Source organism: Nipponia nippon, unplaced genomic scaffold (genome assembly GCF_047370975.1).
Source record: "Nipponia nippon isolate SJK-2023a ecotype South Korea unplaced genomic scaffold, ASM4737097v1 scaffold_3, whole genome shotgun sequence".
Taxonomy (NCBI): domain Eukaryota; kingdom Metazoa; phylum Chordata; class Aves; order Pelecaniformes; family Threskiornithidae; genus Nipponia; species Nipponia nippon.
Genome location: NW_028262347.1, coordinates 297,211 through 316,529, shown reverse-complemented (window position 1 = coordinate 316,529; position 19,319 = coordinate 297,211). Strand labels below are relative to the sequence as shown.

General features: G+C 58.3%; 3 protein-coding genes across 3 annotated transcripts; all 3 read right to left on the bottom strand.

Moving 5' to 3' along the window:
- Nucleotides 1-4,852: 4,852 nt before the first annotated feature.
- On the bottom strand, nucleotides 4,853-6,676 carry LOC148054441 (acrosin-like). The gene is made up of 5 exons (XM_087763999.1): nucleotides 6,498-6,676; nucleotides 5,894-6,159; nucleotides 5,632-5,777; nucleotides 5,145-5,154; nucleotides 4,853-5,001 (listed from the first exon to the last, which is right to left on the bottom strand). Exons 1-5 carry the CDS (start codon nucleotides 6,674-6,676, stop codon nucleotides 4,853-4,855), a joined length of 750 nt encoding a protein of 249 aa, XP_087620125.1.
- A 2,857-nt stretch (nucleotides 6,677-9,533) lies between these two features.
- LOC148054440 (acrosin-like) lies at nucleotides 9,534-11,357 on the bottom strand. The gene is made up of 5 exons (XM_087763997.1): nucleotides 11,179-11,357; nucleotides 10,575-10,840; nucleotides 10,313-10,458; nucleotides 9,826-9,835; nucleotides 9,534-9,682 (listed from the first exon to the last, which is right to left on the bottom strand). The coding sequence occupies exons 1-5, from the start codon at nucleotides 11,355-11,357 to the stop codon at nucleotides 9,534-9,536; spliced, it is 750 nt and encodes a 249-aa protein (XP_087620123.1).
- A 2,858-nt stretch (nucleotides 11,358-14,215) lies between these two features.
- LOC148054439 (acrosin-like) lies at nucleotides 14,216-16,039 on the bottom strand. The gene is made up of 5 exons (XM_087763996.1): nucleotides 15,861-16,039; nucleotides 15,257-15,522; nucleotides 14,995-15,140; nucleotides 14,508-14,517; nucleotides 14,216-14,364 (listed from the first exon to the last, which is right to left on the bottom strand). Exons 1-5 carry the CDS (start codon nucleotides 16,037-16,039, stop codon nucleotides 14,216-14,218), a joined length of 750 nt encoding a protein of 249 aa, XP_087620122.1.
- Nucleotides 16,040-19,319: the final 3,280 nt, after the last annotated feature.

Sequence of the window (19,319 nt, the reverse complement as noted above, 5' to 3'; positions counted from 1 at the left end):
GTCCAGCGCCTGCTCCCAGCCGCGCCGGGGCTGAGGCCGGGGAGCCATCAGGCTGTCCTGGGAGACGACGGGCGCCTCGGCGTGCGGCGGCGAGCTGGGCGGCCCGGGTGGACGTCCCCTGCCCCGCTCCTGTGGCGGGCGCCAGCCGCTGGCCCGGCTCTTGGCTTCCCGCCTTCTGGAAGAGCAAACAAAGCTGCTTTTCTCCAGATGCGCGCAGGGACAGGCAGGGAGCGGGGCATTGTTCGGGGCAGGCTGGGTCCCATGGGAGCCTGCGCACTTGTCAAACAAAGTATGTTTTCATACAGTAGTGACAGGCTTTCACACTCAGGCTCAAGGACTGCTGCTTGTGCCTGAACATAGGAGCCCATATCCTGCAGACCGAGGACTTGTAATCAGAGCGAGGAAGGGACAGTGCCAAGAGCAACAGCAATTCTCTGGTGGAAGGGAGTGATAAGGAGAATGAGGAGGAAAAGGGGAGGTTCTGCACCCCAGGAAGGCTGTACCCTGTTGCTATTGTACCTGTCTGCTTTTGAAAACCAGAGAAAGCTCGGCAGACAGGCACAGAAAGGAATTGAAGTCTAATGTCCTGAAGACCTCCATTTGTTCAGTTTATCCAAAATAAGAGTAAGGCAAGACCAGAGGTGGTGTACAAGCACAGGCACAGTCAGGCACAGTGGCACTGGTCTGGGATTAACCACGCAGCAGGCAGAGGTGAGGAGTTTCAGCCCAAAGACAAAGCAGGGGTAAGGCTGGCTAATGTCCTAGCCTGGATGTTCTCATGGAGATGTGCCCGTGGTTTGCATCCAGCCTGTGTGATCAGTTTGTTCTGGATTTTCCTGTTATTACTAGTCAGCATTTCTTAAGAGGCATCCCACTTTTACAACCACTGTCCAATGTGCCAGGGAACTCTGCTTTCCATTGCTCCCTGTCTTCCATAGTTCAGACCGTCCCCATAGCCCCTGGCCTTCCTGCATGCCTAGCCCCATGCCTCCTAACGGCCTGGCCCCTGGCACAAGAAGGACGCTGGGGCTGCTGCTGCTGCTGCTGTGCTCACTGATATCAATTATTCAGGGCCAAGAGGCAGAGTGAGGAGGCTGGTGCTGCAGCAGGAAACTGCTGCATAATTCACGGAGCCCACTTTGCTCATAGAGCATGGCAGTGCTTGCCGTGCAGCGCCTGGCCACAGCGATCAGGGTGCTGGGGGCTGGCAGCCTGGACACTGAGAGGCGAACAGCTGAGGCTCTGAGCTCTGGGGAGGGGCACGGCGTAGGGACAGAGTTTCAGAGACCAGACAAGGGACAGGGCAGGAGGTGTGGGACCATGTGCGCTGCGTGCAGGTAACTCGGCTGCAGGAAACTGAGCAAGGCATGGCGTCACTGCCTCAACCTGCACAGGCCCCAGTGGGCACAGGTAGGACACACGGATGAACAGCGTCCACGTGGTTGCGTGGAAGGAGAGGCACAAGTGACTGCTGCAGTGCTGTGGGAGCACACGCTGAAAGACATGTGCAGGCCAGGCAGGGGTGGGTGTGACAAGCTGTGGCCATGTGAGCGGCTCATGAGCATGTAAGTTCATTCACCTTCAGTCAGTTTGCAGGTGACACCAAGTTGGGTGGAAGTGTCGATCTGCTGGAGGGCAGAAGGCCCTGCAGAGGGCCCTGGCCAGGCTGGGTCGATGGGCCCAGGCACTGGGTGAGGGTCAGCAAGGCTCAGGGCCGGGTCCTGCACTGGGGGCACAACAACCCCAGGCACCGCTGCAGGCGTGGGGAGGAGCGGCTGGGAGCTGCCCGGCGGGAAAGGGCCTGGGGGTGGTGGTCGACAGCCGCTGAACATGAGCCAGCAGTGTGCCCAGGTGGCCAAGAGGGCCAATGGCATCCTGGCCTGTATCAGGAACAGTGTGGCCAGCAGGAGCAGGGAGGTGATGGTGCCCCTGTGCTGGGCACTGGTGAGGCCGCCCCTCGAATGCTGTGCTCAGCGCTGGGCCCCTCACCCCAAGGCGGCCATGGAGGGGCTGGAGCGTGGCCAGAGCAGGGCAGCGAGGCTGGGGCAGGGGCTGGAGCCCAAGGCTGGGGAGGAGCGGCTGGGGGAGCTGGGGGGCCCAGCCTGGAGAAGAGGAGGCTGAGGGGAGCCCTCATCGCTCTCTGCAACTGCCTGAAAGGAGGCTGGAGCTGGGGGGTCGGTCTCTTCTCCGCAGTAAACAAGTGATAGGAGGAGAGGGAACGGCCTCAAGCTGCGCCAGGGCAGGGTTAGGTTGGGTATTAGGAAAAATTCCTTCACGGAAAGGGCTGTCAGGCCCTGGCCCAGGCTGCCCAGGGCAGGGGCTGAGTCTCCATCCCTGGAGGGATTTAAAAGAAGGGCAGACGTGGTGCTCGAAGACATGGTTTAGTGGTGGACTTGGATAGGTTAACGGTTGGACTCGATGATCTTAAGGGTCTATTTCCAATCTTTATGATTCTATGTGGGGTGTTACCGGGCTATACTTGTGTGGGCGCAATACGTTTGTCTCTGTGTGTGCGAGCACACACGTGTGTGCACATGTGTATGCCTGCACATGTGTATGTGTATGTCGACATGCATGTGTGCATGCATGGATGGACAAGTGAGTTTGCATGTGCACCCGTGGGAGGTGCATTCTACATGTGCGTGCATCATGGGTGTATGCAGTGAGCATGCATGTGGGCAGATGGGTGGATGCACACTGTGTGCATGCATGCGGTGTGTGTGGGGGGGTGCATTCCACATGCATGCATACTGTAGGGTGTGCATGCACTGCCTGTGTGTGTAAACTGTGTGTGTGCATGCACACACTGTCTGTGTGCACACGCCAGCCAGGTATGCCTATGCATGCACTCTGTGTATGTGAACACTGTGCATTGCGCTCTGTGTTCAAGACGTGTGGTTTGGAGTACGGGTGTGCACACACTGTGGGTGTGCATTGCACCTTCTGTTTGTACCCCATGTGTCTCCACTGTGTGTGTGCGTGTGCGTGTGTGTGCACATGCACCCTGCGCGTGAATGCAGTGTATGTGTGCACACAGCATTTTTGTGCATGCGCTCTGTGCGTGCTGTGCGTCTGTGCGTGCGTGCGCGTGTGTGCGTGCACGTTCTGCGCACGCCATATCCAGCCCATGTTCCTCCCAGAGAACATCTTCTCGCAGAAGAGCTGGAGCTGAATCGGGAGGACTCTCGCTCCCAGGAGGTTTCTCCCATCTCAGCCCAATGGATGCGACTGCTGTTCCCATGCACAGGTACCAGAGACTTTGTCTTCCAAAGAGCCAGATCCCATTCAAGACCACGCGCACACACCTCACTGGCATGAATGGCAAAACAGATTAACACGGATAGAGCAGTCCCTTTACCAGCACCCGCTTAACACAAACAGCACAACCCAGTCCTTGTCTGCCTCTCCAGCTGATCGGTACGGATGTTCAGCAGTGAAAGGTACACACCCATCGCTCCGAGATCCGCAAGCACAGCATGCTCACGGGGCCCTTAAACATTAGCGTGGGAATTAAGTTCAGTTAAAATCCGTGGCTGGCCGTCAAGCTACTTACCCAGTAACTGGCACAGACCTGGGGTCTTTCCAGCTCGGTATCTCCTTTTGCTCGTGAGCTAGTCCAGCTTCAAGTTCACTAGCCAACGGCACGCGCCCACAGCGCTCCCACCAGCAGCTGCCCCCAGACACTCGGTGTTTCCAGCTGCTGGGTCCCTATGGCCTGTGTTCCCTTCTGCCGTTGCTGGCAGCCAGGCCTCTGGAGCCACCTCCCCACCAGGCACAGAGGGGGCCACACAGAAGAGGACTTGGAATCGCTCTCAAAAAGAAGGTAGGAAGGGCCGTGGTGATGAGGTGCAGGGCTCCGTCAAACAAGCAAACCACCCAGCAGTTTGCTTATGTGTGACTGGCTCCTTGATCCCCCCTTGTCTCCGTTTTCCATGCTTGTACATCCCCCTCCTCTTCCTTGACGCCTCCCTTTCTCTGCCCTTGTCTCCACCCAAACAAGGGACCTTCCCCGGGTTATTTGTTCCCCCTTGCTCCCAGGTTTGCCCCATCTGTGAACAGAGCTGGTGTTTCAGGTGCCGTTAGCTGGGTCATCTTGGCCTTCCGTGGCGTGACTGATGCGGTTTCCTGGGTACTGCTGTCCCTGCCAGATTCCTCTCCCGAAATGACCCCAACTCTTCCTTCAGTGATCTGTGAAGTGTGGCCACCTCTCACATCAGTCCCCTGTAACTACCCATGAACCTGTCTCTTCCTCATGGCACTCTAACTCCTGCCCGCTTCTCACTCTGTTTACTATCGACAGCAATTGCTCTTGTCATGCTCAGCAGTTTCCCACAGTCTGTTCAGTTAGCTAAGGCTTGCGCCAGGCCTTAATCATCAGCTTGCATGCCTTAATGCATACCCCCGAAGTTGTCTGCACATCACATAATTTTTTCCTATCGTCTTTCTAGGCTCAGTGTGCCAGTCTTCTCCATCCCACGCTCTGAGCACCCTCCTCTCTGAGCGGGCACGGTTTCAGCCCCGCTGAGTGACTCTTTCCCTTTGTGCCCTCCTGTCTGCCTGCAGCCTCATTTTGCAGGTGCCGGGCATGGAAGTCCTCGCCTTGCACAGGAGACTGAATTGGACTGAAGCACGGTTAGCTGTGAAAAACATCAACTTTATTTCAAGAACTAAGTCAGCTTCAGGACTTGTGTGCACTCGGAGGAGAGAGGGCAGGACAGAGCAGGCCTTTGGATCAGCAGGCGTTGCCGCAGAAGGAAGTGGTCGTGGTACTCTGCAGCCTGCACTGGATCCCGTTGATGCTGCTGCTCAAGCCTTTTTTCCCCTCAGGACCTGCAGGAGCTCCTGCAGCAGATTAAAGAATTCCACCAGCTTCTGGCGTGGAAATGGGCAGGGTGTAAAGCTGCCCGACTGCGTTGGTATTGGCGTTGGCCTCTGAACGGGGGTTGAGGTGAAGGCTGGCTGTGGCGCTGGAGTGGCCGTGACTGCTGGGCGCAGTCCCATCTGTACCAGGATCCAGTCGTAAAAGTGCTGAGTGGAGGTGTAGACCCCGGGCTGTTTTGCTCTCGCACAGCCTGTCCCCCAGCTGGTCACTCCAACAAGCCAGAAGTAGTCAGCGTTGTTATCTTTGCACACGAGAGGCCCACCGCTGTCGCCCTGCAGCGGGGAGAGAGCATTAAGGTGGCACTGGGGGGCCACTGTCGGCGCTCCGGCTGGCTCCTTCTCTCTCACAGCACCTGCCAGAGCTGTGTTCACTGCACAGAACGGCTCTGCTCAGCTGCTGCAGCCTCCAGAGCCTTTCCTAGGAAGGGGTCGTGGGCCTGTAAGGTAGAGCTCGCTCTCTCCTAGCCGCACAGTGGTCCTGGATGTGGGGAAGAGGGGTGTTGCAGGGCTGGGACCTGGTCGTATGGGCTGCCAAGAGCGCTGGATGGGCTTTCTGGGCAGAGTCTCCGGCCTCTGGGACAAGTGGGGCACAGGCAAGGACCTGCAGATGGGGGAGGTGAGCCCCAGCAGCAGTGGGGACCCAGGGGCGGGAGGGTGACTTGCCAGGCAAAGCCCGCGCCGGGGGTCTGCTGGGGCGGTTGTGACAGGGCTGTCTGTGGTGCTGGGAGCTGACTTGTAGCACGCCCCTACCTGGCAGGTGTCGATGCCACCCTGTGGATAGCCAGCACACAAGTTGTGGCTGTGGATGGCCCCTCTGTACCACCGGCTGCTGTTACAGAGGTTGACATCAATGAGGCGGACCTTGGCCTCCTGCAGGACATCCGTTGCTCCTCCAGCTGTGACACAGAAAGGAATTCAACACCCAGGAGCTCGTTGCCAGTTCTCCTCCCCAGCCCATCTCCCCAGCGTGCCAAGCTTGCACTCAGGACGCGAGCGCTTTTTGGGAACTCACATCTTGCGGTCGTGGAGCCCCAACCACTGACGTAGCAGGCTGTCAACTGTGACACTCTCAGCGAGGCGTCGGGCACACAGGCAAGCTGTACGTAGGGGCTGCACTGGGCAGGCTGGTCCAGTTCCAGCAAAGCAATGTCATTCCTCTGCGAGATATTACTGTAGTGTTCGTGAACCAGGAGCCGCTTAATATTGCGCACTTGGACCTCAGGGCCCAGCTGGGTCAGCTGGGTGGCCCCGATCACCACGCGCCACATGGCGATGCGCCTGGAAGGCAGATGGAGAGAGGGGTCAGGGGGAGCGGAGCCGTGTGCTGCAGCAGCCCAGCAGTTCCCTGCCTTCCGCCTCACAGGGGAGAGAGGGCAGCAGCGCTACGGAGGGTGCGACTGCCCTCGCGTGCCTTAGGCGCAAGGGATGTCGGGCTGGCAGCTGCTAGGAAGCAGTGGCACGAGCCCAGCCTTCTCCTGAGCAGTCTCTCAGCTGGGCTCGGGAGTGCCCAGGCACTGGGCGTGCTGCAGGGAAACGGGATGGGAGTAGCGCGTGGTGGCGCAGGCAGGGTACCTGCCGGTGTTGTGGGGATATCCCTGGTCCCCGGTCCTCCTTACCTGGCCTTGATGAAGCAGTGGGCTGCTGTGAGGACCCACTGCGGGCTGATGAGGGACCCGCCGCAGATATGGCCCGTGCCTGCTACCCAGGGATCCTGGATGCTGACGATCCAGGGCCAGGCCCCTGGCTGGGCATCTCTGCCCCCCACGACGCGCGACATGCCGTAGTGAGCAGCCATGGGCCGGAGCCCGCAGGTCCCTCTGCAACCAGAAACTCCTTACTGTCCTGCTCGACGGCTTGCTGCTGTTGAGGCTGAAGGTCAGCCGTCTTCCCTCCCCACAAGGCGCTGCATGGACAGCAGGGCCAGGGAACCCCATGGGGCGTGCGTCCGTCCGCCCCTGTTTCTGCTTGAGCCCCACAGACGAGTTGTGCCAGCAGCCTGGCTGCTGGCAGGGAACTGAGGCTCCCACACGGGGTTGGGGAAGCTGTGGCGTGGCCACGGAGGACAAGCGGGCACCCTCCAGTGAACCCCATAAGGGTTGCCCAAGCTCCCTCCCCGAGCCTCGGGCCACTTACCCACAGCTGTCCCATGTGGCGTGCACAGGCCAGCACATGGCCAGCAGGACGAGGAGGGGGAGCAAATTCATCGCTGCCAGCAGCACGTGGCAACTGCAAGAACCGGGGGCTCGTCACCACCAGTGCAGCGGCCGACGTAGTGCCCACGTATTCACGTTGCCCACGGTGCCCTTGGCCCCGGGCTGATGTCACAGAGCCGCTGGTTCCGGGTGCTGGCCACGGTGGCCTCTCGGGGTGGGGGGGCAACGTGGGGGGTTCCAAGCAGGAGGGGGGGCAGAAGCTGGGATTGGACACCCCCGACGGACACCCCCGACGGACACCCGCCGAATGCTCTGCTTGCGGGATGAGGGCGTGCGGGTCCCGTGGCAGGCAGCAGCACCTGGCTCTGAGCACTGCCTGCTAACACTTAGCAGGGAAAAAATCAAGTGGGGCATCCCAGCCTCTCTGGGAAGTTCACTGCCACCCTGCTCTCTGCAGCTGTTTCCCAGCAGGTCCTTCCCAAAAAACATACACCAGAGAATGTAACTACTACAGGCAGTATGCACATGCTTGGGTGTTGAAGCGCCAGTCTGGTTACAGCCGCAGCACGCAAGCAGTGATGTGCGAGTGGGATGAGTCCAGCGTACCCATGTGTTGCACCCTCTAAGTATGTGCACGCCTGGGTGCACGCATGCTGGCATTGCACCGAAATCGGGAATAAACCTCTTAACACCAACGTAGCATTAAGAAGCAGGCATTCTCTTTATTACAGCACGGGATACACGGGGGATCGTTCCACCTAACGTGCATACCGTCATACAAAACTACAGCATATTTATCGGGTTACATGATCAGTATAAACCCGCCTAAATTTACACTTATCGGCTGGTGATTAACATTTCATACACTATTGGTTTGCTGTACTTAAATTAGCCTCGCTTGCTATGTAAATTAGCACGCGTGCCCCTTTCAGGTGGGGGGGCAAGTCTTTTCGGTCCTGAGTTGAGTCGGCGGTCGCGATCTCCCCTCGCCACGTTTACCTTTCACCCACTTTCTGCAGTTTGATCAAACTTCACGCTTCTCTGGCCACCGTCCAGTCTTTGGTGCCGAGATGCTCCCTTTTATCGGTCTTTTATCTAGCCTTCTTCAAGGCTGGAGCCGTTAGTTTTCCACAGTTTGCTACTTATGCAAACGCTTTCATATCTTTTAACTGCCTCCCAAATTCCTTTCCCAAGGCACAAGGCGTTAGTAGTTTTGCTAATTGGAAAATGACTGTTTCTCCTTAGCTTTAGAAACTATTTACAATTATTTACTATTTCACTAGCCAACGGCACGCGCCCACAGCGCTCCCACCAGCAGCTGCCCCCAGACACTCGGTGTTTCCAGCTGCTGGGTCCCTATGGCCTGTGTTCCCTTCTGCCGTTGCTGGCAGCCAGGCCTCTGGAGCCACCTCCCCACCGGGCACAGAGGGGGCCACACAGAAGAGGACTTGGAATCGCTCTCAAAAAGAAGGTAGGAAGGGCCGTGGTGATGAGGTGCAGGGCTCCGTCAAACAAGCAAACCACCCAGCAGTTTGCTTATGTGTGACTGGCTCCTTGATCCCCCCTTGTCTCCGTTTTCCATGCTTGTACATCCCCCTCCTCTTCCTTGACGCCTCCCTTTCTCTGCCCTTGTCTCCACCCAAACAAGGGACCTTCCCCGGGTTATTTGTTCCCCCTTGCTCCCAGGTTTGCCCCATCTGTGAACAGAGCTGGTGTTTCAGGTGCCGTTAGCTGGGTCATCTTGGCCTTCCGTGGCGTGACTGATGCGGTTTCCTGGGTACTGCTGTCCCTGCCAGATTCCTCTCCCGAAATGACCCCAACTCTTCCTTCAGTGATCTGTGAAGTGTGGCCACCTCTCACATCAGTCCCCTGTAACTACCCATGAACCTGTCTCTTCCTCATGGCACTCTAACTCCTGCCCGCTTCTCACTCTGTTTACTATCGACAGCAATTGCTCTTGTCATGCTCAGCAGTTTCCCACAGTCTGTTCAGTTAGCTAAGGCTTGCGCCAGGCCTTAATCATCAGCTTGCATGCCTTAATGCATACCCCCGAAGTTGTCTGCACATCACATAATTTTTTCCTATCGTCTTTCTAGGCTCAGTGTGCCAGTCTTCTCCATCCCACGCTCTGAGCACCCTCCTCTCTGAGCGGGCACGGTTTCAGCCCCGCTGAGTGACTCTTTCCCTTTGTGCCCTCCTGTCTGCCTGCAGCCTCATTTTGCAGGTGCCGGGCATGGAAGTCCTCGCCTTGCACAGGAGACTGAATTGGACTGAAGCACGGTTAGCTGTGAAAAACATCAACTTTATTTCAAGAACTAAGTCAGCTTCAGGACTTGTGTGCACTCGGAGGAGAGAGGGCAGGACAGAGCAGGCCTTTGGATCAGCAGGCGTTGCCGCAGAAGGAAGTGGTCGTGGTACTCTGCAGCCTGCACTGGATCCCGTTGATGCTGCTGCTCAAGCCTTTTTCCCCTCAGGACCTGCAGGAGCTCCTGCAGCAGATTAAAGAATTCCACCAGCTTCTGGCGTGGAAATGGGCAGGGTGTAAAGCTGCCCGACTGCGTTGGTATTGGCGTTGGCCTCTGAACGGGGGTTGAGGTGAAGGCTGGCTGTGGCGCTGGAGTGGCCGTGACTGCTGGGCGCAGTCCCATCTGTACCAGGATCCAGTCGTAAAAGTGCTGAGTGGAGGTGTAGACCCCGGGCTGTTTTGCTCTCGCACAGCCTGTCCCCCAGCTGGTCACTCCAACAAGCCAGAAGTAGTCAGCGTTGTTATCTTTGCACACGAGAGGCCCACCGCTGTCGCCCTGCAGCGGGGAGAGAGCATTAAGGTGGCACTGGGGGGCCACTGTCGGCGCTCCGGCTGGCTCCTTCTCTCTCACAGCACCTGCCAGAGCTGTGTTCACTGCACAGAACGGCTCTGCTCAGCTGCTGCAGCCTCCAGAGCCTTTCCTAGGAAGGGGTCGTGGGCCTGTAAGGTAGAGCTCGCTCTCTCCTAGCCGCACAGTGGTCCTGGATGTGGGGAAGAGGGGTGTTGCAGGGCTGGGACCTGGTCGTATGGGCTGCCAAGAGCGCTGGATGGGCTTTCTGGGCAGAGTCTCCGGCCTCTGGGACAAGTGGGGCACAGGCAAGGACCTGCAGATGGGGGAGGTGAGCCCCAGCAGCAGTGGGGACCCAGGGGCGGGAGGGTGACTTGCCAGGCAAAGCCCGCGCCGGGGGTCTGCTGGGGCGGTTGTGACAGGGCTGTCTGTGGTGCTGGGAGCTGACTTGTAGCACGCCCCTACCTGGCAGGTGTCGATGCCACCCTGCGGATAGCCAGCACACAAGTTGTGGCTGTGGATGGCCCCTCTGTACCACCGGCTGCTGTTACAGAGGTTGACATCAATGAGGCGGACCTTGGCCTCCTGCAGGACATCCGTTGCTCCTCCAGCTGTGACACAGAAAGGAATTCAACACCCAGGAGCTCGTTGCCAGTTCTCCTCCCCAGCCCATCTCCCCAGCGTGCCAAGCTTGCACTCAGGACGCGAGCGCTTTTTGGGAACTCACATCTTGCGGTCGTGGAGCCCCAACCACTGACGTAGCAGGCTGTCAACTGTGACACTCTCAGCGAGGCGTCGGGCACACAGGCAAGCTGTACGTAGGGGCTGCACTGGGCAGGCTGGTCCAGTTCCAGCAAAGCAATGTCATTCCTCTGCGAGATATTACTGTAGTGTTCGTGAACCAGGAGCCGCTTAATATTGCGCACTTGGACCTCAGGGCCCAGCTGGGTCAGCTGGGTGGCCCCGATCACCACGCGCCACATGGCGATGCGCCTGGAAGGCAGATGGAGAGAGGGGTCAGGGGGAGCGGAGCCGTGTGCTGCAGCAGCCCAGCAGTTCCCTGCCTTCCGCCTCACAGGGGAGAGAGGGCAGCAGCGCTACGGAGGGTGCGACTGCCCTCGCGTGCCTTAGGCGCAAGGGATGTCGGGCTGGCAGCTGCTAGGAAGCAGTGGCACGAGCCCAGCCTTCTCCTGAGCAGTCTCTCAGCTGGGCTCGGGAGTGCCCAGGCACTGGGCGTGCTGCAGGGAAACGGGATGGGAGTAGCGCGTGGTGGCGCAGGCAGGGTACCTGCCGGTGTTGTGGGGATATCCCTGGTCCCCGGTCCTCCTTACCTGGCCTTGATGAAGCAGTGGGCTGCTGTGAGGACCCACTGCGGGCTGATGAGGGACCCGCCGCAGATATGGCCCGTGCCTGCTACCCAGGGATCCTGGATGCTGACGATCCAGGGCCAGGCCCCTGGCTGGGCATCTCTGCCCCCCACGACGCGCGACATGCCGTAGTGAGCAGCCATGGGCCGGAGCCCGCAGGTCCCTCTGCAACCAGAAACTCCTTACTGTCCTGCTCGACGGCTTGCTGCTGTTGAGGCTGAAGGTCAGCCGTCTTCCCTCCCCACAAGGCGCTGCATGGACAGCAGGGCCAGGGAACCCCATGGGGCGTGCGTCCGTCCGCCCCTGTTTCTGCTTGAGCCCCACAGACGAGTTGTGCCAGCAGCCTGGCTGCTGGCAGGGAACTGAGGCTCCCACACGGGGTTGGGGAAGCTGTGGCGTGGCCACGGAGGACAAGCGGGCACCCTCCAGTGAACCCCATAAGGGTTGCCCAAGCTCCCTCCCCGAGCCTCGGGCCACTTACCCACAGCTGTCCCATGTGGCGTGCACAGGCCAGCACATGGCCAGCAGGACGAGGAGGGGGAGCAAATTCATCGCTGCCAGCAGCACGTGGCAACTGCAAGAACCGGGGGCTCGTCACCACCAGTGCAGCGGCCGACGTAGTGCCCACGTATTCACGTTGCCCACGGTGCCCTTGGCCCCGGGCTGATGTCACAGAGCCGCTGGTTCCGGGTGCTGGCCACGGTGGCCTCTCGGGGTGGGGGGGCAACGTGGGGGGTTCCAAGCAGGAGGGGGGGCAGAAGCTGGGATTGGACACCCCCGACGGACACCCCCGACGGACACCCGCCGAATGCTCTGCTTGCGGGATGAGGGCGTGCGGGTCCCGTGGCAGGCAGCAGCACCTGGCTCTGAGCACTGCCTGCTAACACTTAGCAGGGAAAAAATCAAGTGGGGCATCCCAGCCTCTCTGGGAAGTTCACTGCCACCCTGCTCTCTGCAGCTGTTTCCCAGCAGGTCCTTCCCAAAAAACATACACCAGAGAATGTAACTACTACAGGCAGTATGCACATGCTTGGGTGTTGAAGCGCCAGTCTGGTTACAGCCGCAGCACGCAAGCAGTGATGTGCGAGTGGGATGAGTCCAGCGTACCCATGTGTTGCACCCTCTAAGTATGTGCACGCCTGGGTGCACGCATGCTGGCATTGCACCGAAATCGGGAATAAACCTCTTAACACCAACGTAGCATTAAGAAGCAGGCATTCTCTTTATTACAGCACGGGATACACGGGGGATCGTTCCACCTAACGTGCATACCGTCATACAAAACTACAGCATATTTATCGGGTTACATGATCAGTATAAACCCGCCTAAATTTACACTTATCGGCTGGTGATTAACATTTCATACACTATTGGTTTGCTGTACTTAAATTAGCCTCGCTTGCTATGTAAATTAGCACGCGTGCCCCTTTCAGGTGGGGGGGCAAGTCTTTTCGGTCCTCAGTTGAGTCGGCGGTCGCGATCTCCCCTCGCCACGTTTACCTTTCACCCACTTTCTGCAGTTTGATCAAACTTCACGCTTCTCTGGCCACCGTCCAGTCTTTGGTGCCGAGATGCTCCCTTTTATCGGTCTTTTATCTAGCCTTCTTCAAGGCTGGAGCCGTTAGTTTTCCACAGTTTGCTACTTATGCAAACGCTTTCATATCTTTTAACTGCCTCCCAAATTCCTTTCCCAAGGCACAAGGCGTTAGTAGTTTTGCTAATTGGAAAATGACTGTTTCTCCTTAGCTTTAGAAACTATTTACAATTATTTACTATTTCACTAGCCAACGGCACGCGCCCACAGCGCTCCCACCAGCAGCTGCCCCCAGACACTCGGTGTTTCCAGCTGCTGGGTCCCTATGGCCTGTGTTCCCTTCTGCCGTTGCTGGCAGCCAGGCCTCTGGAGCCACCTCCCCACCGGGCACAGAGGGGGCCACACAGAAGAGGACTTGGAATCGCTCTCAAAAAGAAGGTAGGAAGGGCCGTGGTGATGAGGTGCAGGGCTCCGTCAAACAAGCAAACCACCCAGCAGTTTGCTTATGTGTGACTGGCTCCTTGATCCCCCCTTGTCTCCGTTTTCCATGCTTGTACATCCCCCTCCTCTTCCTTGACGCCTCCCTTTCTCTGCCCTTGTCTCCACCCAAACAAGGGACCTTCCCCGGGTTATTTGTTCCCCCTTGCTCCCAGGTTTGCCCCATCTGTGAACAGAGCTGGTGTTTCAGGTGCCGTTAGCTGGGTCATCTTGGCCTTCCGTGGCGTGACTGATGCGGTTTCCTGGGTACTGCTGTCCCTGCCAGATTCCTCTCCCGAAATGACCCCAACTCTTCCTTCAGTGATCTGTGAAGTGTGGCCACCTCTCACATCAGTCCCCTGTAACTACCCATGAACCTGTCTCTTCCTCATGGCACTCTAACTCCTGCCCGCTTCTCACTCTGTTTACTATCGACAGCAATTGCTCTTGTCATGCTCAGCAGTTTCCCACAGTCTGTTCAGTTAGCTAAGGCTTGCGCCAGGCCTTAATCATCAGCTTGCATGCCTTAATGCATACCCCCGAAGTTGTCTGCACATCACATAATTTTTTCCTATCGTCTTTCTAGGCTCAGTGTGCCAGTCTTCTCCATCCCACGCTCTGAGCACCCTCCTCTCTGAGCGGGCACGGTTTCAGCCCCGCTGAGTGACTCTTTCCCTTTGTGCCCTCCTGTCTGCCTGCAGCCTCATTTTGCAGGTGCCGGGCATGGAAGTCCTCGCCTTGCACAGGAGACTGAATTGGACTGAAGCACGGTTAGCTGTGAAAAACATCAACTTTATTTCAAGAACTAAGTCAGCTTCAGGACTTGTGTGCACTCGGAGGAGAGAGGGCAGGACAGAGCAGGCCTTTGGATCAGCAGGCGTTGCCGCAGAAGGAAGTGGTCGTGGTACTCTGCAGCCTGCACTGGATCCCGTTGATGCTGCTGCTCAAGCCTTTTTTCCCCTCAGGACCTGCAGGAGCTCCTGCAGCAGATTAAAGAATTCCACCAGCTTCTGGCGTGGAAATGGGCAGGGTGTAAAGCTGCCCGACTGCGTTGGTATTGGCGTTGGCCTCTGAACGGGGGTTGAGGTGAAGGCTGGCTGTGGCGCTGGAGTGGCCGTGACTGCTGGGCGCAGTCCCATCTGTACCAGGATCCAGTCGTAAAAGTGCTGAGTGGAGGTGTAGACCCCGGGCTGTTTTGCTCTCGCACAGCCTGTCCCCCAGCTGGTCACTCCAACAAGCCAGAAGTAGTCAGCGTTGTTATCTTTGCACACGAGAGGCCCACCGCTGTCGCCCTGCAGCGGGGAGAGAGCATTAAGGTGGCACTGGGGGGCCACTGTCGGCGCTCCGGCTGGCTCCTTCTCTCTCACAGCACCTGCCAGAGCTGTGTTCACTGCACAGAACGGCTCTGCTCAGCTGCTGCAGCCTCCAGAGCCTTTCCTAGGAAGGGGTCGTGGGCCTGTAAGGTAGAGCTCGCTCTCTCCTAGCCGCACAGTGGTCCTGGATGTGGGGAAGAGGGGTGTTGCAGGGCTGGGACCTGGTCGTATGGGCTGCCAAGAGCGCTGGATGGGCTTTCTGGGCAGAGTCTCCGGCCTCTGGGACAAGTGGGGCACAGGCAAGGACCTGCAGATGGGGGAGGTGAGCCCCAGCAGCAGTGGGGACCCAGGGGCGGGAGGGTGACTTGCCAGGCAAAGCCCGCGCCGGGGGTCTGCTGGGGCGGTTGTGACAGGGCTGTCTGTGGTGCTGGGAGCTGACTTGTAGCACGCCCCTACCTGGCAGGTGTCGATGCCACCCTGCGGATAGCCAGCACACAAGTTGTGGCTGTGGATGGCCCCTCTGTACCACCGGCTGCTGTTACAGAGGTTGACATCAATGAGGCGGACCTTGGCCTCCTGCAGGACATCCGTTGCTCCTCCAGCTGTGACACAGAAAGGAATTCAACACCCAGGAGCTCGTTGCCAGTTCTCCTCCCCAGCCCATCTCCCCAGCGTGCCAAGCTTGCACTCAGGACGCGAGCGCTTTTTGGAAACTCACATCTTGCGGTCGTGGAGCCCCAACCACTGACGTAGCAGGCTGTCAACTGTGACACTCTCAGCGAGGCGTCGGGCACACAGGCAAGCTGTACGTAGGGGCTGCACTGGGCAGGCTGGTCCAGTTCCAGCAAAGCAATGTCATTCCTCTGCGAGATATTACTGTAGTGTTCGTGAACCAGGAGCCGCTTAATATTGCGCACTTGGACCTCAGGGCCCAGCTGGGTCAGCTGGGTGGCCCCGATCACCACGCGCCACATGGCGATGCGCCTGGAAGGCAGATGGAGAGAGGGGTCAGGGGGAGCGGAGCCGTGTGCTGCAGCAGCCCAGCAGTTCCCTGCCTTCCGCCTCACAGGGGAGAGAGGGCAGCAGCGCTACGGAGGGTGCGACTGCCCTCGCGTGCCTTAGGCGCAAGGGATGTCGGGCTGGCAGCTGCTAGGAAGCAGTGGCACGAGCCCAGCCTTCTCCTGAGCAGTCTCTCAGCTGGGCTCGGGAGTGCCCAGGCACTGGGCGTGCTGCAGGGAAACGGGATGGGAGTAGCGCGTGGTGGCGCAGGCAGGGTACCTGCCGGTGTTGTGGGGATATCCCTGGTCCCCGGTCCTCCTTACCTGGCCTTGATGAAGCAGTGGGCTGCTGTGAGGACCCACTGCGGGCTGATGAGGGACCCGCCGCAGATATGGCCCGTGCCTGCTACCCAGGGATCCTGGATGCTGACGATCCAGGGCCAGGCCCCTGGCTGGGCATCTCTGCCCCCCACGACGCGCGACATGCCGTAGTGAGCAGCCATGGGCCGGAGCCCGCAGGTCCCTCTGCAACCAGAAACTCCTTACTGTCCTGCTCGACGGCTTGCTGCTGTTGAGGCTGAAGGTCAGCCGTCTTCCCTCCCCACAAGGCGCTGCATGGACAGCAGGGCCAGGGAACCCCATGGGGCGTGCGTCCGTCCGCCCCTGTTTCTGCTTGAGCCCCACAGACGAGTTGTGCCAGCAGCCTGGCTGCTGGCAGGGAACTGAGGCTCCCACACGGGGTTGGGGAAGCTGTGGCGTGGCCACGGAGGACAAGCGGGCACCCTCCAGTGAACCCCATAAGGGTTGCCCAAGCTCCCTCCCCGAGCCTCAGGCCACTTACCCACAGCTGTCCCATGTGGCGTGCACAGGCCAGCACATGGCCAGCAGGACGAGGAGGGGGAGCAAATTCATCGCTGCCAGCAGCACGTGGCAACTGCAAGAACCGGGGGCTCGTCACCACCAGTGCAGCGGCCGACGTAGTGCCCACGTATTCACGTTGCCCACGGTGCCCTTGGCCCCGGGCTGATGTCACAGAGCCGCTGGTTCCGGGTGCTGGCCACGGTGGCCTCTCGGGGTGGGGGGGCAACGTGGGGGGTTCCAAGCAGGAGGGGGGGCAGAAGCTGGGATTGGACACCCCCGACGGACACCCCCGACGGACACCCGCCGAATGCTCTGCTTGCGGGATGAGGGCGTGCAGGTCCCGTGGCAGGCAGCAGCACCTGGCTCTGAGCACTGCCTGCTAACACTTAGCAGGGAAAAAATCAAGTGGGGCATCCCAGCCTCTCTGGGAAGTTCACTGCCACCCTGCTCTCTGCAGCTGTTTCCCAGCAGGTCCTTCCCAAAAAACATACACCAGAGAATGTAACTACTACAGGCAGTATGCACATGCTTGGGTGTTGAAGCGCCAGTCTGGTTACAGCCGCAGCACGCAAGCAGTGATGTGCAAGCCAAAGAAGCCAGGCATACCCAAGCAGTGTCAACCGTCCTGCCCAAAGCACAGTGAAAGGCAGGTGCAGGACAGTCCACGCTGGCTCTGTCAGGCACAGCAACACCCCCTGGCAGGCTTCGTGTCCTTGCTGTCTGTGAGTTACAGTGCTGTTCTGGGACAACACTGACAAGGGCAGTTGTGGCACCTGGCATGCATGGCTGTGGACATGCCATTTTAAGCTCCAGACAGAGAAGGATGCTCCTGCTCTCAGCCCCACGTACCATTCCCTATGGCTTTGGTAAATCCTGTATCAGCCTCCTCGTATCAGTCTGCCTTCCACAGGGGTGCGGTGGAGCCTTGCTCACATGCTGGAGTGCAGGGCAGTCACAGGAGAAACGCAGGAGCCAGCCATGTGCGTTGCATTTGCTGAGCAGGGCTAGGTCCCGGGAGGGTGGAGAGCAGTGGCTTGAAGGATGGCAGCCTCAAAGCTTGTGAAAGGTGCGGGAGCTTCCTGCTGCCATCCTGGCTTAGAATCACAGAACGTCCTGAGTTCAAAGGGACCCACAAGGATTATCGAGTCCAGCTCCTGTCCCTGCTCGTGGGGCTAGACCTAAGGCACACAGCTGAGTGCGCAACCTCGTCCCTAGGATGACAGGGCAGCTCTGTCTGAAAGTGGAACAGCTGCTCTCAAGGCCCTTGAGGCGTCGCATGGTTTCACAGGCACCAGAACGGGGCCCCAAACAAACTGGACTCAAGGCTGCTTTGTTTTTTGAAAATGGACCTGAAGGTGGTGCCCCGTATCTGCTTAGAGCAGACAGGAGAAGGCTTTAGAGAAGACAACTTGTCTTCTGTGGATACCCTGCTATTCCCACACCAGATTTTGCAGGTGGTTAAGGGGGATTGATGTGAGAGGTGGCCACACTTCACAGATCACTGAAGGAAGAGTTGGGGTCATTTCGGGAGAGGAATCTGGCAGGGACAGCAGTACCCAGGAAACCGCATCAGTCACGCCACGGAAGGCCAAGATGACCCAGCTAACGGCACCTGAAACACCAGCTCTGTTCACAGATGGGGCAAACCTGGGAGCAAGGGGGAACAAATAACCCGGGGAAGGTCCCTTGTTTGGGTGGAGACAAGGGCAGAGAAAGGGAGGCGTCAAGGAAGAGGAGGGGGATGTACAAGCATGGAAAACGGAGACAAGGGGGGATCAAGGAGCCAGTCACACATAAGCAAACTGCTGGGTGGTTTGCTTGTTTGACGGAGCCCTGCACCTCATCACCACGGCCCTTCCTACCTTCTTTTTGAGAGCGATTCCAAGTCCTCTTCTGTGTGGCCCCCTCTGTGCCCGGTGGGGAGGTGGCTCCAGAGGCCTGGCTGCCAGCAACGGCAGAAGGGAACACAGGCCATAGGGACCCAGCAGCTGGAAACACCGAGTGTCTGGGGGCAGCTGCTGGTGGGAGCGCTGTGGGCGCGTGCCGTTGGCTAGTGAAATAGTAAATAATTGTAAATAGTTTCTAAAGCTAAGGAGAAACAGTCATTTTCCAATTAGCAAAACTACTAACGCCTTGTGCCTTGGGAAAGGAATTTGGGAGGCAGTTAAAAGATATGAAAGCGTTTGCATAAGTAGCAAACTGTGGAAAACTAACGGCTCCAGCCTTGAAGAAGGCTAGATAAAAGACCGATAAAAGGGAGCATCTCGGCACCAAAGACCGGACGGTGGCCAGAGAAGCGTGAAGTTTGATCAAACTGCAGAAAGTGGGTGAAAGGTAAACGTGGCGAGGGGAGATCGCGACCGCCGACTCAACTCAGGACCGAAAAGACTTGCCCCCCCACCTGAAAGGGGCACGCGTGCTAATTTACATAGCAAGCGAGGCTAATTTAAGTACAGCAAACCAATAGTGTATGAAATGTTAATCACCAGCCGATAAGTGTAAATTTAGGCGGGTTTATACTGATCATGTAACCCGATAAATATGCTGTAGTTTTGTATGACGGTATGCACGTTAGGTGGAACGATCCCCCGTGTATCCCGTGCTGTAATAAAGAGAATGCCTGCTTCTTAATGCTACGTTGGTGTTAAGAGGTTTATTCCCGATTTCGGTGCAATGCCAGCATGCGTGCACCCAGGCGTGCACATACTTAGAGGGTGCAACACATGGGTACGCTGGACTCATCCCACTCGCACATCACTGCTTGCGTGCTGCGGCTGTAACCAGACTGGCGCTTCAACACCCAAGCATGTGCATACTGCCTGTAGTAGTTACATTCTCTGGTGTATGTTTTTTGGGAAGGACCTGCTGGGAAACAGCTGCAGAGAGCAGGGTGGCAGTGAACTTCCCAGAGAGGCTGGGATG